We start from the raw sequence: 13,720 nt of genomic DNA, 5'->3' as shown, positions 1-13,720 counted from the left end.
GTCTAGGTTATTTAGTGTCTTTTTAATGTTTCAGACTTGAGATGCAAACCTGATGGCATTTCTTGTATTCTGCTTCCCCTTGTTTTCTTTTATTGAATCTTTATTCTTTGGTGGGGGTTTATGTTCTGAGAGAACTTGGATATCCACCCAACAAGCAGCTGTTTTGAGAGAAAGAGAGTCTCTTAATCTTCAGTTTGGGCGGTGCTATCATGAAGTTTTTTAATGGATGAGTGAGAGCTATTTAATAAATTGAGTGCTATTTAACACAAAGGTATATTCATAAACCTCTGCTGTGTGGTCAGTGGGTGCATTTATGACGTAGGAGGAGACAAACTGGATTCTGACAGAATGTAGTTTGAATCTCAGCTCAACTGTTTATTCACAGCAATGTGACATTGGGCAGATCACCTACCTAATCTAAGCTTCAGTTTCCTATCTATAAACGCACAAGTTCCCTTTCCTGGCTTTGGCTCCGGTGTTCTTCCTAGGTCAGAGTTGTTTTGAGGATTTTTTTTTTTTTAACTTTTTTTTTTTCAACGTTTATTTATTTTTGGGACAGAGAGAGACAGAGCATGAACGGGGGAGGGGCAGAGAGAGAGGGAGACACAGAATCGGAAACAGGCTCCAGGCTCTGAGCCATCAGCCCAGAGCCTGACGCGGGCTCGAACTCACGGACCGCGAGATTGTGACCTGGCTGAAGTCGGAGGCTTAACCGACTGCGCCACCCAGGCACCCCTGTTTTGAGGATTAAATGAGATCGTGAATGTTAAATACTCAGCATGTTTCCTGTTACATAATAAGAGCTCAATAATGAACAACCGTTTGGTAAAAATTTTAAGTCCTTGACCCACAGTGTTATGATCTGTTAGGTTTTTCTTGTTTTCAGTACCTTTTTCAGTTTCTCACATTAAATCTGAATCAGATAAATCTGAGCTGTCACAAAAGTGGGTTACCTAGCCTCTTGATTTTCCCAGTGTAAGGAGAAAATTACATGCTCTGATACATACTTAGTGGTGACATTTTATAAATAGATTCCCTACATTGACAGACTCGTTATTTGATCTTTTGGACAGGCCCTTCCAGCACAAGTTCTAAATAAGATTCAATGTATATATCACCACTCACGTAAACCTGACTAATCTGTTAAAATTTTTCAGACTTTTTTTTTAATAGCTAACATTTGTAGGGTGTTTATTAAGTGACAGACACTAGCACTTAACATGTATTCCCTCTTTAATCCCTATTACTATGTGAGGTTGACATTTTTTTATTTTACAGATTAGTAAACTGAGGTCTAGAGATTGTAAATAGCTTACTCAAGGTCACAAAGCTAGTTAAAAATGGGAAAGGGGCAGGCAGTTTCACCCCAGGACCTGTGATTTTAATCACTGTAAATTGCCAGGTAGCTTTTCTTAGAGTTGTGGTTATCAAATTTACTAACCTGACCACGGAACATTTTTTAACATATAGGATATTCTGTCAGAACACCAGTAGATGCTTGTGAGATGCAATGTGAATTTGCTGTCATAGAGAACAGAAATGTGATGACTGTCATTTAGAGTAGGTACTAATTACCACCTGTTACTAGACAAATTTACTCACATAATCACAAATTTTGAAATACCTTTTTCAACAAGATCTTCATCTCAACTTACTGTATGGATGGGAGGGTGGCTAGATATGTGGCTTCATTATTCTTCCTTTGTCTTTAGGTCCCACCACATCAGCCGGGTCCTCCTGTAGTTGGTGCTCTCCAGCCACCCACTTTCACGCCTCCCTTGGGCATTCCTCCTCCGGGTTTTGGTCCTGGTGTTCCTCCTCCACCTCCTCCTCCACCATTTTTGCGCCCAGGATTTAATCCGATGCATCTGCCACCAGGTACCGTGAGTTGTTCAAGAAGACATTCTTTTTAGAGCCCAAGATTAGTTGGCACAACATAAGTTGACATTATTTTTCTTATTGTAGGTTTTCTTCCTCCTGGACCCCCACCTCCTATAACTCCACCAGTATCCATTCCTCCTCCTCATACTCCACCAATAAGCATCCCAAACTGTAAGCATGTTTTTCTTTTGTGTTCACTAGTCCTCTTGGAGTTGGGAGTAGGAGGGGAGAGTGGACCAGTAACAGGGTCTAGAGTGTGGCAAAAGAATGTTGATTGGGGAGATAATTATTCAGCTTCACATGTTGATGTAATTATATTCCTTAGCTACTATCGCTGGTATAAATGAAGACACTACAAAAGACTTATCTATTGGAAATCCCATTCCAACAGTGGTGTCTGGGGCTAGAGGAAACGCCGAGTCTGGTGACAGTGTGAAAATGTATGGCTCTGCTGTGCCACCTGCTGCACCCACGAATCTGCCCACCCCTCCTGTAACGCAGCCTGTTTCACTTCTTGGTAAGTTGATTTTTTTTATCATTAGTTTTTTTTTCCCCACCCAAGTTAGGTTTTTTTTAAAGAACAATGCTAATTTCTTTGAGGAAGATCTTCCTCTTAAATATGTGCACTTGGTCTTTACCAAGAGTAGCCCCAGAGACAGCCTCAAAGATGAAATCATGTTCGTCCTGAATAAAAGTGTGGATTTGTACATCTTAATTTGGTATAGGAAAGTGATTAATCTCTGAGAGAATGAATTGGTGCAAAGTCCATGACTGATACAACCCCAGACATTCAGCTTTATAAAGAGATAGGATTTCTTTGACAACAGAATTTTTTCCTGTCTGGACCAATTTTTCTAAAACCCTGGGCTGTGGTAGCATTCTCTGTTGGCTAGCAGAGAACTTCTCTTAGGTACATGTAATAAAATGGCTTTATTGTCTGAATGACATTTGTACAGCCTAGGGTAATGCTTTCTCATTGATCCCTCAGTTTTCTCCTGCTGGTTTTATCTGTTGGACTTTTTACCCACAATTTTACTGCCACGATCAAGGGAAGTGTGATTTAGATTATTTACGTCTTTAAGAGGCTTTACCTTTGCTTGAATTATAAATGATTATTTTATATACACTTGTTATATTTTATACACTTGTTATAGTTATTAATCTATTACATTAATAAATTCCTGTATTTTGAAGTGGTTTTGCCAAGTATAATTAACACTTGATTCTCCTAATGGGTAGTTAGATTATACTAAGGTATAATCCTTAGTATTATAACATTCTAGTCCTGTGAGCCCATTGTATTTTTCAGAGGTATATGTATATGTACATATGTGCTTTCATAATCTTAGATTTTTTTTTTAGGAGAGAGCACATAGTTGCCTCTGAGATGTAGGACTATGGGACATTAGGACTATAGGACATTAGTTTGTGATGTAGGACTTCTACTTTTCACTTAAACCTTTCAGTGCTGTTGGAAATTTTTACTTTGTGCATATACTATATTTATAATAAAAATCAATTTGTTTTTAAATGGCATGCTGTCTTCTGCCCTCTCTGAGACTGAGCTTAGTCCGATAATAAACTTGATTTTTATTTCCTTTAGTACGCAGACTGGGTAATGGTGAAAGAGGATTAGGGATTAAAATTTGTCACCAGTAATGTAGCAATAGTTATCATAATGATGGAAAATAGTTTGTTTAATGAGGAAGTTGCTTAAGGGGTCTACACTATAATGAAAATCATATAGTAGAGGAACATTGTTCTAGGATCCAGGAGACCTTAACGTCTTTGGATATCAGTTTTGTTACGCATTTTGTTTTTTCATATTTGCAGTAAGATGGTTACATAAGAATCACAGAATCTGAGTTGGCTAGACTTTTCTGATCAAACCCTTTTCTCCACATCACACCAACACCCGTGATTATAAATTCTCTTTGTAGTGAAAATTCCTAGTCTAGCATCCCATGGATATTAGGCCACCTGAGAGTATCTACAAAATGGCATGCATTTGTGCTTTTTTTTTTCTGGTCTTAGTAAACTCACTGAATGAACGATTTCTTCATCCCTAAGAGTTTAATAACCACTACTTTCAAACAAACGTAAAGAATAAGTAGCCTGCTTCTGATGTAACATTTAGGTCTTGACGGCTCTGCCCTTTATTTTACAACCGAAGTGCATAATTTAAACTCTGCATCCAACATGTGAAACAAAATAAAGCACAGATCAAAAGTTGGTGAGCTTGAAAAGCAAACTTAGTAAGCTAAGCACTTAGCATTTATCATTACCTGGCATAACTGTGTGTGTCTTTCCCTCCTTCCCTCTCCCAGATACATACTAGAATGAAAACTCCGTGAGAGAGGGACATTTGTTACTTGAATAAGTAGATAGATAGATGGTTTTCAGTGCTGGGCTGTTTATACTTCACTTCTTTGTCTATAACTTTCATAACAAAACTTAGAAATTAAAGGCTGTTCCAAATCTGCAAAGACTAAAATGTGACATAACATAAAAGTGAAAACTTCTGTTACAATGAGTACTTTCAAGTAAAATGCAGTTGTTTAGTTCCAGTCAAGAAAGAAAGACTTTTGTGTCCCTTCAACTAGAAATCTTGAAAAGAATATCCCGTAGATTTTGACCTTTTAGAGAAAGGAGACCTTAATGCGTGGGCAAATAAAGGAGGATTTATCCAAAAGAGTAATCATAGTTGCATCATTTTGATAAAGGAATGCAATAATCACATGCAGTATTGCAGCACTGAAGGATGGCTGATCAGGGTGGGATGTTGTTGCTGTTAACCAGGTTCACAGACTATTAGAACTAAGATGGTTTCAAGTTTCCTCTTGGTGCTCTAATGTTTTCTCTTATGATAATAAAAAGAAATGCTATGCTGTACCAGAAACCTTTAAGCCTAGAAGGGGATATGAAACTCCAGTTTCTTCATCTGTTTGAAAAAAAGAAAAAAAAAAAAAGGAATAAAAATGACACACCAGGGTGTTGTGGTGATTCACTGGGCCTGTGTATATAAAACAACTGACACACGGAGCCTGCCACAGGGTAGGCTGTTCATGAATGGTGGGTGCTTATTACAGGTAAGGAGTGTTCTAAGTGATACCTAGAATACCTAGAGAAGAATATCTATACTTTGAAATTCTAAAATTATATCACTTTAGCCATGATTCGTTTTAAATTGTTTTGTTTGTTGGCAGAGGAAGCAAGCTTTTTAGGAAAAAATGTATCTTGACATAGTTGCCTTAGATCTTTTCATGGTAGATTAGACCAGGTCAGAAATTCACACATATTAAAGTTCCATCAGTTGTACTGAGAAAATATATGCCAGTCATAGTGGTATTTCACTGAACTAGCACAATATGATATCTATATTCTTCTTCTTAACAGTATTCAGATAATTTTCTTGTAAGGGGAGGTGAACCTATCCTTGAGACTTAACTGAGTTCTTGGATTTAATTATTGAAACATGGTAATAATGATACTTTTAAAGTAGCGGGGACCAAACAAATGTTCAACAGATCTCCCAAAACTTAGTAGTAAGGCTGATTATACTGGGAGGAGGCAATGAGTGCTGCAAGGATGTTTTGGCTTAAGGAATTTTCCGAGTGATCAGATGTAAGTGTGGGGTGTTGGTCTGGAAGTGAGGACTACCTGTTTCTGGAGTTGGGCCGAGGTAGCCCATGCTACCGTGTTTGTAGAGAACTAAACCTCCATGTTGTAGGGTTCTGATTATTTTAGTAACTGATAATCTGAAAATATGAAGTTATATGATGCACGATAATAATTCATTATCACGTCATTTTAAAGAAATCCATTCTTAGTCCCTCACACACCAAGATAGCTAGTTAGAATAGTGATGGTTTCATAAAAGCTGTTGGTAACTGTCTACAGTGGTTGATCATTTAGGAGAGAAGGAATATTAATGATAATAGCAATTCAGTTTATTCTCTTTACTGTATAAGTGTATGTGTTTACTTTTCAAAAACTTTTGTATAACGTGTATCTCTAATATGTATAGCAATTTTATTAAAAAAAAAAGTGCATTGTAAATGTGAAATTTGGGTTATTACTTTGGTGTTCCAGACAATAAAAAAGAAATACACAAAAAAATGTTTGTTTGTGTTACATATCTCTACTCTGTTACCAGTATATCCAGAATATCTTTTCAAGGAAAAATTATGGTAACTTGGACTCATTCCTTTTGTGGAAAATTAAAGCCTTTTCTCTTGTCAGATACATGTATTCATTAATTATTAATATGCAGATTCTTCCTAATTTAGTCACACTGCTGTAGATGATGGTGAAATTTGTAAGAATTGGGTAGTTCTAAGATTGCCTCCTACTTACTGGTATTTTTTGTTGCCAAAGATCTAAAGCAGAAGTCACAAATTGGTGGCCTCCAGGCTGAATTGTTAGACAGTGGTGTGATGCCCTTCAGGCTTGATTCTACACATCCCTGCATGAACTCAGTAGGCATTTGAGTCAGTGTTCCCAAATTTGGACACTTCAAGAAATTATGTGCACAGAATTGGTTTGGAATTATCAAACAGGCATGTTTGCTTTATTGTAATAGTTATGATCCTTACAACTGCCTAGAAGGTGAATAGTTTTACCATCACGTTCTATAATTACTTTAAAATTGATACTTGATTTGTGGTGATTTCACTTAGCTTGGATTTCTCTGCCAGAATTTTGACTTTTTTTTTTATAGTTAGTACTTTTAACAACATTTAAATTAGAACATTAGAGCACCAATCTAGTGTGAATAACATTCAAAGAAAACCTGAAGAAAATCCTTTGGAAAGTGGTTTTTTAATGATAATACCTAACTTTTAATACAACTTCTACATGTTAATATTTTTTCTTATTGTGAACTTTGCTATAATGTTTGGTTATTTTAAATTATAGTCTAGAGGGGCCTGCTAGGTATTTGTTTTGGTACCCCCCCAAAAATCTGTTGACTTTATTTATCCTATAAGGTGTTCTTTCAAAAAGCTCTAAAATACTCAAATTGGTACTCTAAATATTACACTGGTAATTATTCCACTAGTGTTATATAGTAGAAATGGTTCCCAAATAGTCATCACAGTACCTTCAATATAGTATATAACATTGTTCAGTGGATACAGTGGGTAATTAATAACTATTAGTCCACAGCAGATACTTGCCTTGGATTTAAATTTATGGACGAATACCCTATGTTTTCTCAGAAGGTGAGGTACTTCAGATGAAACCTACAGGGAAGGTCTTATACAGAAACTTGAAAACTGCTTATCACGTTGTCTCCATGTCCCTCTGTGCTTCCTGGGCTATAGAACTCCAGCCTCGAGTCTCTCTTAAATTTAAATCTCTCCGACATACATCACTTTGGGCTTGAGGAAGGTGGGAGGGGCAGGCACTCTGGGCTCTAGATTGATTTTGGTAGACAAAGATGTGGCTGTGAACAATTTCAGGTAAGATTTTTTCCAGCTAACATTGAAAGTAACACTCCCTGTCGAAAATCTCATTCCGTGATAGGTTAATTGTTTATTCGAAACTTCTTGACTCAAATAGTGCAACTCTTAACTTAGAGCTGTTCCATTTTGCCAGTTACGGTAACATAGCAATTGGTATACAAATTCTAAAAAGTCACTACAAATGAACTGTAGGGAAGTTGACCAGACAAAACCTATTGTGCATAATTTTGCAAAAAGCCAAGGAGTCATTTTGAAATAATCTGTCTCTGATTTCTCTTTATCTGAGATTCTGGTTTTCGTGTGTTGGATTTCAGCAAAACATAATGTACCCCTCTGCTAAAAATAGATACACCTCTCCCATATATTTGCATTATATATTATTGAAAACTCAAATTTCTGTTAAAGATTTCTCATTAACATCCTAAGCACCAATTTTTTTGGTGTAATCTTAATGTACAATACTATCTAAAATGTGCTTTCTCATTCTTTGAAAACTAGCTCCTTACTCTTGTTCTCTTCGGCTCCCAACATAGTGCCTACTGCAAGAATTGCCTGGGAGCCTTCTCAAAATAGTTATGCTCCAAATGTTAATAAACAATGAAATCTAGGCAAAGGAAATACATGTATGGGTTGCACTGTTACTGCAATTTTCTGAATGTCTCGGATGAAGAAAAACAATGGTTTTTAAAAATTATATGCATATATATACACACACACATATATATGCATGCTTAGGGATCTTAGGGCATTGGTGGGAGAGATAAGAGTGGTTGGTAAAGTTTTTTCCTTGTGTGGGATTTCATTTTAGGCTCACGCAAATGCCACAGTGACATTTTATTTGGATCAGATCAAAAAATGTCAAACTGCCAACTAGAAACAGAAAAGGAGGTAGTTAAAGAAAGTTGCAGAATTTCTCAAAATAAATTTCAGATCTTTGTAGGTTAACAATGGAAAGCCACCGCCCTGGGGGAGAGACCTGGACCTTCTAGTCTCTGCTCTTGCAGCCTGAGAGATATTTTCTCCTTGAAGAATTTGGTCATCACTTCTGCCACTGCCATTCATACATTCTTCGTGTATTTTATTCAGTAGCCACTGTGTGCCAGGTATCCTTCTGGGTACTAGAGATACCTGAATGAACAAGACAAAGCCTGTCTTCTTAGAGCTTATATTCTAGTAGGGACTTAGATAATAAACTAATAACTTCACATGGAGATAATCCTATGATGAAGAGTAAAGCAGAGAACACTTAGGGAATTGGAGGAGTGTCACATGGGATGTTCTATTTTAAATGGTATATGTATGGCCCAGGAGGGCATCTAAGGCGGTAATATGGAGAGAAATGATGGGGGAAAGCCATGGAAATACAGAGAAAAGATAGTTGAGGTAGAAGAACAAAAGGAGGCCTGAATTGGGAGTGAACTTGGCTTGTTTGAGGGACCACAGGGTGCCAGTGTGGCTGGAGCAGGATGAACAAAGAAAAGAGTTGCAGGCTATGAGTTTAGAGAAGGTTGTCAAGGGCCAGGTTGAGAGTGCAGTGGGGAATGTTGTAGTTTCAGTCTTATGTATACTTTTTAAAGGGTAATGGCTATTACGTAGACACCAGACTCTAGGAGTTGGTTAAGAGTGGAAAGAGGACCTAGTTCAGATGCTGTCGCAGTAGAAGAGGTGCAGGCTAACTGCTTGCATTGGGGTGGCGCAGTGGAGGAAATGAAGTGGTTGGACGTCGAATTTATTTTAAAGATAGGGCCTTCCTAATTGCCTGACTACTTAAGTGTGGGATATGAGAGAAAGGAGTCAAGATTGAGCTCAGTATTTGATGTGAGCAGTTGATAGGATGTAATCTCCATTTCTGAGATGGGCAAATGTCAAGGAGGACTGGATCTGCAGAGGGGATATCGAGTTAAAAGGTTGGCTATTTTAACTTTGAAATTCAGGTGCAGATGATAAGTAAACAACTTGAATACAGTTGAGATACAATTCCAGATAGCCTCCACAAACGATCAGCAAAGCCACAGGAGCCAGTGATTACTTAAGAAGGGAATGTAAATACAGTGAGAGGGATGAGCCTAGGAAAACTTCAGCAACTTAGCCGTTGAGAATACAATACTGAGAACTAAGACAGACATAGTTCCAGATGCCAGGAACTCTGGCGAAGAGTTTGTATGTGTGAGTCATTTGAGCGTTAACAGCCCTAAGAGGTAAGTACAGTTACCCCGTTTTCTAGATGGGGAGGCTGAAGCACAAAGCTGAGTAGGCTGCCCAGGTGAACAGCTACAAGTGGTGAAGTCAGAATTTCAGCTAGCATTGCTCCGACACCTGTGGTTTTAACCACGGTTCTGTTCAGCAGAGGATACTGGAAGGCGCAGCTAAAGTAGAGGGGCTTCTCTGGCAGCCAAATAAGAGTTCCTAGGAAGGAGGGGGAGGGATCAACTATCAGTCACATAGGTGGCTTAGGGAGAGCACTGGAACTTGCTGCCTGGGTTTAGCAGAATGAAGGCTCTTGAGTAACCTTAGAAATGTGATTGCCTCAGAATAATGGATCCAAAAGCCCAGTTACACAGGGGCAGGAGAGAATGGAAGGTGAGGAAATGGATACAGTGATTTTGGGCATTTCTTTGAGGAGATTTGTTATATAGAGGAACAGCAAAATGAGGTGAAAGTTGGAAAGAGATGGCAAGGTAAGGGAGTTTTTGGTTTTATTTCTAAAAGATGGGTGAAACTACAGCATCTTTATTACTGGAAAGTCAGAGGGGAAATTTTTGCTGCAGGAAAGAAGAGGTGTTGGCTAAGCTGATAACCCTTATGTAGGTAAGAGGGCATCGGTTCAGGGTTTGAATAAAGGACTTAATTCTTGGAGCATAGCTGTTCTCAGACAGAAGGAGTCCTATGGATACAGGTACAGGTAAATTGGTAGGTGGGGTGGTGGGTAAGTGAATGAGAAAGTCTTTTTTCCAAAATCCTTTTTTTTTTTTTTCATGGTAAACCAGACAGGATAAATAAAATTGCGGTATATCCCTATGATGGAATAGTACTTGGTAATTTAAAAAACGGAAGCACTTGTACACGCTGCAACATGGATGAACCTTGAAAACATACACTAAGTGAAAGAAGCCAGTCACAGAGCATCACATATTGTATGACTCCATCCATATGAAACGTACAGCATAGGCAGATGTAGAGACACAGAAACCAGGGTATGTGGTTGCCTGGAGGGAGGCGTGGGGCGATCACAGGGAAATGGGGGGTGATACAGAACTTGGTTTTTTGAGGTAATGAAAATATCCTTAAGATTGTGATGGTTGCCCAACTCTGAAGACACTATAACCCATTGAATTAGGCACTTTATATGGGTGAATTATAAACTACGTAAACTTTATCTCCCTGGATTTGTTCTAAAACCCCCTAAGGGTAGACAGGATTGAGGAGAAACATGAGCACGTGAAGTAGACGTCTAGGGAAATGAGAATGTGAGCTGCCTACGAAAATTAGGATCACTAACCAGAATTAAGCACTTGTGGTTGAGGTTATAAACTTAAAATGAGGCCAGTCGATGTGTTGGGGGTGGGGTGAGCCCCAGCCCTGTCTGTGTACAGATTGGGTAGAAGAGTTGCATTCAAAACCATTGAGGTTTTACCAGACAACTGTGGTGAGGGGGAACCGTGGACTCTGAGGCAGGTAAGGAGGAAAGTAAAGACATTGAAGGGTACTGTGGGGGCCTGACTCTCACGGGATCAAAAATGATTCTAGGAAGGAGGTTGGAGAGTTAGGGTGCTTGCAGTTGAGGACACGTTGGTAATGAAAGGTGCAGGACTTCCTAGAGGCAGCGACTTTGGTAGATTGGAGGACAAGATTGTAGAAGAGGTATTTAGATGTCCCGTCCACCTTTTCTCCTCCTCCTCTCTTCCCTCCCCTTTTCACCTAGCAAGTCCTTGCTCTCCTTAAAAGATTCCACTTTACATCCTCTTTTTTTTTTTTTAAGTTTGTTTATTATTTTGAAAGAAAACATGCAGGAGGGGCAGAGGGAGAGAGAATCCCAAACAGGCTCTGCGCTGCCAACGCAGAGCCCAACATGGGGCTCGAACTCAACCAATCATGAGATCTGAGCTGAAACAAAGAGTTGGGATGCTTAGCCGACTGAGCCACCCAGGTGCCCCTATATCCTCTTGAAGAGCGTCCAACTATGACTGAGGCAGTTGGTCACACCCACAGTATTTAGTTGAAACCTTTGTGTGTCTCCCTGTCCCCACGCACTGTGGTACTTGGCAGAAAGATCCTATTTGCATCCCTTATTTATGTTCCCCTGAGATTTCAAGGTCCACATTGGACTCCAACCATGATCCCAGTCACCCCCCGCCCCCTCACTGCCCCTTCAGCCTTTTAACACACTTGTTCTTTATTTCACACAATTCTGAACATCTTTGCTCTAGATAGCAGTCACCTCCCCTTTAATCTTTACTTTTGTTTTTTAACGGTGAAATGACTGGTTTGGGGCTCATCATTGGAATATCCACAGTTAAGTCTTGGTTATTTTGAGTTAAAGTCCAGTGTATTTCTCATTCGTCCTCAAATTTGAATACTGATATTTGCGGCTGTCACCTTTTTCTGCCTTAAAATCTTACTGTGTTAGGAATCTCAGAGTCTCTAAGGTGGTGTTTCCTAGGTCTGAATTCCCTTTTTCTTGCCTGTGCTGTGGGTAACACTGTGACTCTTGTGAACCAGGCCCCTCTAACTTTCAGAAATTGGGGGGGGGGGGGTGGAGGGAATGAAATTTGTCATCTGTCTCCCAAAATAGCTTCTTTTCTTAAATTCCTGCATTGTATTGATGCTTCCATCCACTTATTCAGAGCAGAGAGCTGTGTTCCTCCTCTCTGTCACCTCTGTTTCTGTTCAGTCTCTCATTTCTGTACCCTAGATTCTGAGAGTGAGAGTCCACCTGCTCTCCAGTGTCTTTCCCTTCCTTTCCTGTACACTGCTTGCTAGAAAGGTCTTTCAAAAATGAACACGGGATCATCCCTGCAAAAAATTTCTTGGTAAGTCCCAGGTTTCTTCTTGTGGCATGTAACACCTCTGAATTGCCCTGGCCTGCCTGCTCAGCCTTATGAACCTCTTTTTTTCTTTAATTGATAGTAATTTGTATTTACACAAATTCTTTCCTGCTACTTCAGTAACAAACCTCATCTTCTGTATTTGTTTCTCTCTTGGCAAAAGACATTCTGTTGCAGTTCTCTTGACCAGTGATGTCTTTCCGCCCTTTCTTTCAAGACCCTATTCAAACGCTCTAGGACTTGCACTGAAACTCATGCCCACCAGCTTAATCACTTCCACCTCTGTCACCAATACTAGCTCGTGCCATCTCTTCCAGCAGTTTCTTTCTACTTAGGCTATTTCCTGTTTAAAGGAGAGGGCCTTGTTTTATCTCCAGCACATGAAATGAGTTAATAAAGTTCAGATGTTCAATATGTGTGAATTCTTTTTAACTTGCAACTCTAGAACACTTGGCAGTGACATTGCATGTCATACTTCCAGATAAAATGAATAATTGGTTTGAATGCCCTTTAGACCTGGGTAACTCACTATACAGTCCATTGAATATGCATAACGTCTGCTTTCCTAATTAAAAATGAAATTCAGCTAGCATGCCTATCTAGGGCTTTATGCCACCTGGTATATTTTTAGTTAAATATAACTTACTAAAGCAATACTTGTCCACTACAGAAAAAAAAAATTGTAATCCACACTTTTATCACTTTTGTAATCCACACTTTTATCACTAAGCCAACGTTTAGGACTATGGGGTTGGATATTCTGTCAGGGGAATCTGTAAATGTTGGTTCATGAAGGATTAAAAGGAAATCCACTTATTTACAAATGAGGGAAGGGATTTGAGTGTATAGTATTAGGCAAATACAAATATCCATACATACAGAATCAAATTAGGCAATAATTTTGCTGTACAAAAATACTGCTTTGTAGGTAGTTTAAATATATGACTGTAAATGTTAACCCTATCAAATCGATGTTCGTGCACTCTCAGATGCATGTTATGAAGGACTTAAGAGCTGCGTTCCTAGAGACAGGTTTATATTTTATGGAGAATGATTGCCCATTTTGTCTGATTGGCACAAGGGTGAGGTGGCCATACATCCTTTGGCCACTGTCAGATTGGTAGCTGAGGAAGCCAGTCTTCCTGGGTAAATCAAGAAACAGGACCTTTCCATTGTCCTGTAAGAGTCATCGTTTCCTCTTAAAGGTTCATCTGAACTTAATTCTTTAACAATAAGGTGCTTTGAACCTCTTCCACATTTTTCTAGTGTTACTTTAAAAATTTGGCATTGGTCTCTTAACCCTATAAACAAGTACTCAAATCTCTGAAA

The 13,720-nt window shown here is 38.9% G+C and overlaps 1 protein-coding gene across 1 annotated transcript in view; it reads left to right on the top strand.

Moving 5' to 3' along the window:
• Positions 1–13,720, top strand: part of SCAF4 (SR-related CTD associated factor 4) — a 59,635-nt gene that overhangs the window by 42,317 nt on the left and 3,598 nt on the right. Inside the window, 3 exon segments of the mRNA XM_047098689.1 lie at positions 1,713–1,878; positions 1,966–2,052; positions 2,207–2,398. Coding sequence (XP_046954645.1) covers positions 1,713–1,878; positions 1,966–2,052; positions 2,207–2,398 — 445 coding nt within the window.

The sequence above is a fragment of the Lynx rufus genome, unplaced genomic scaffold (assembly GCF_022079265.1).
Source record: "Lynx rufus isolate CCGP_SWC_20201006 ecotype Redwood Valley unplaced genomic scaffold, mLynRuf1.p SCAF_5, whole genome shotgun sequence".
NCBI classification, from domain to species: domain Eukaryota; kingdom Metazoa; phylum Chordata; class Mammalia; order Carnivora; family Felidae; genus Lynx; species Lynx rufus.
This window is presented reverse-complemented; position numbering and strand designations above follow the sequence as displayed.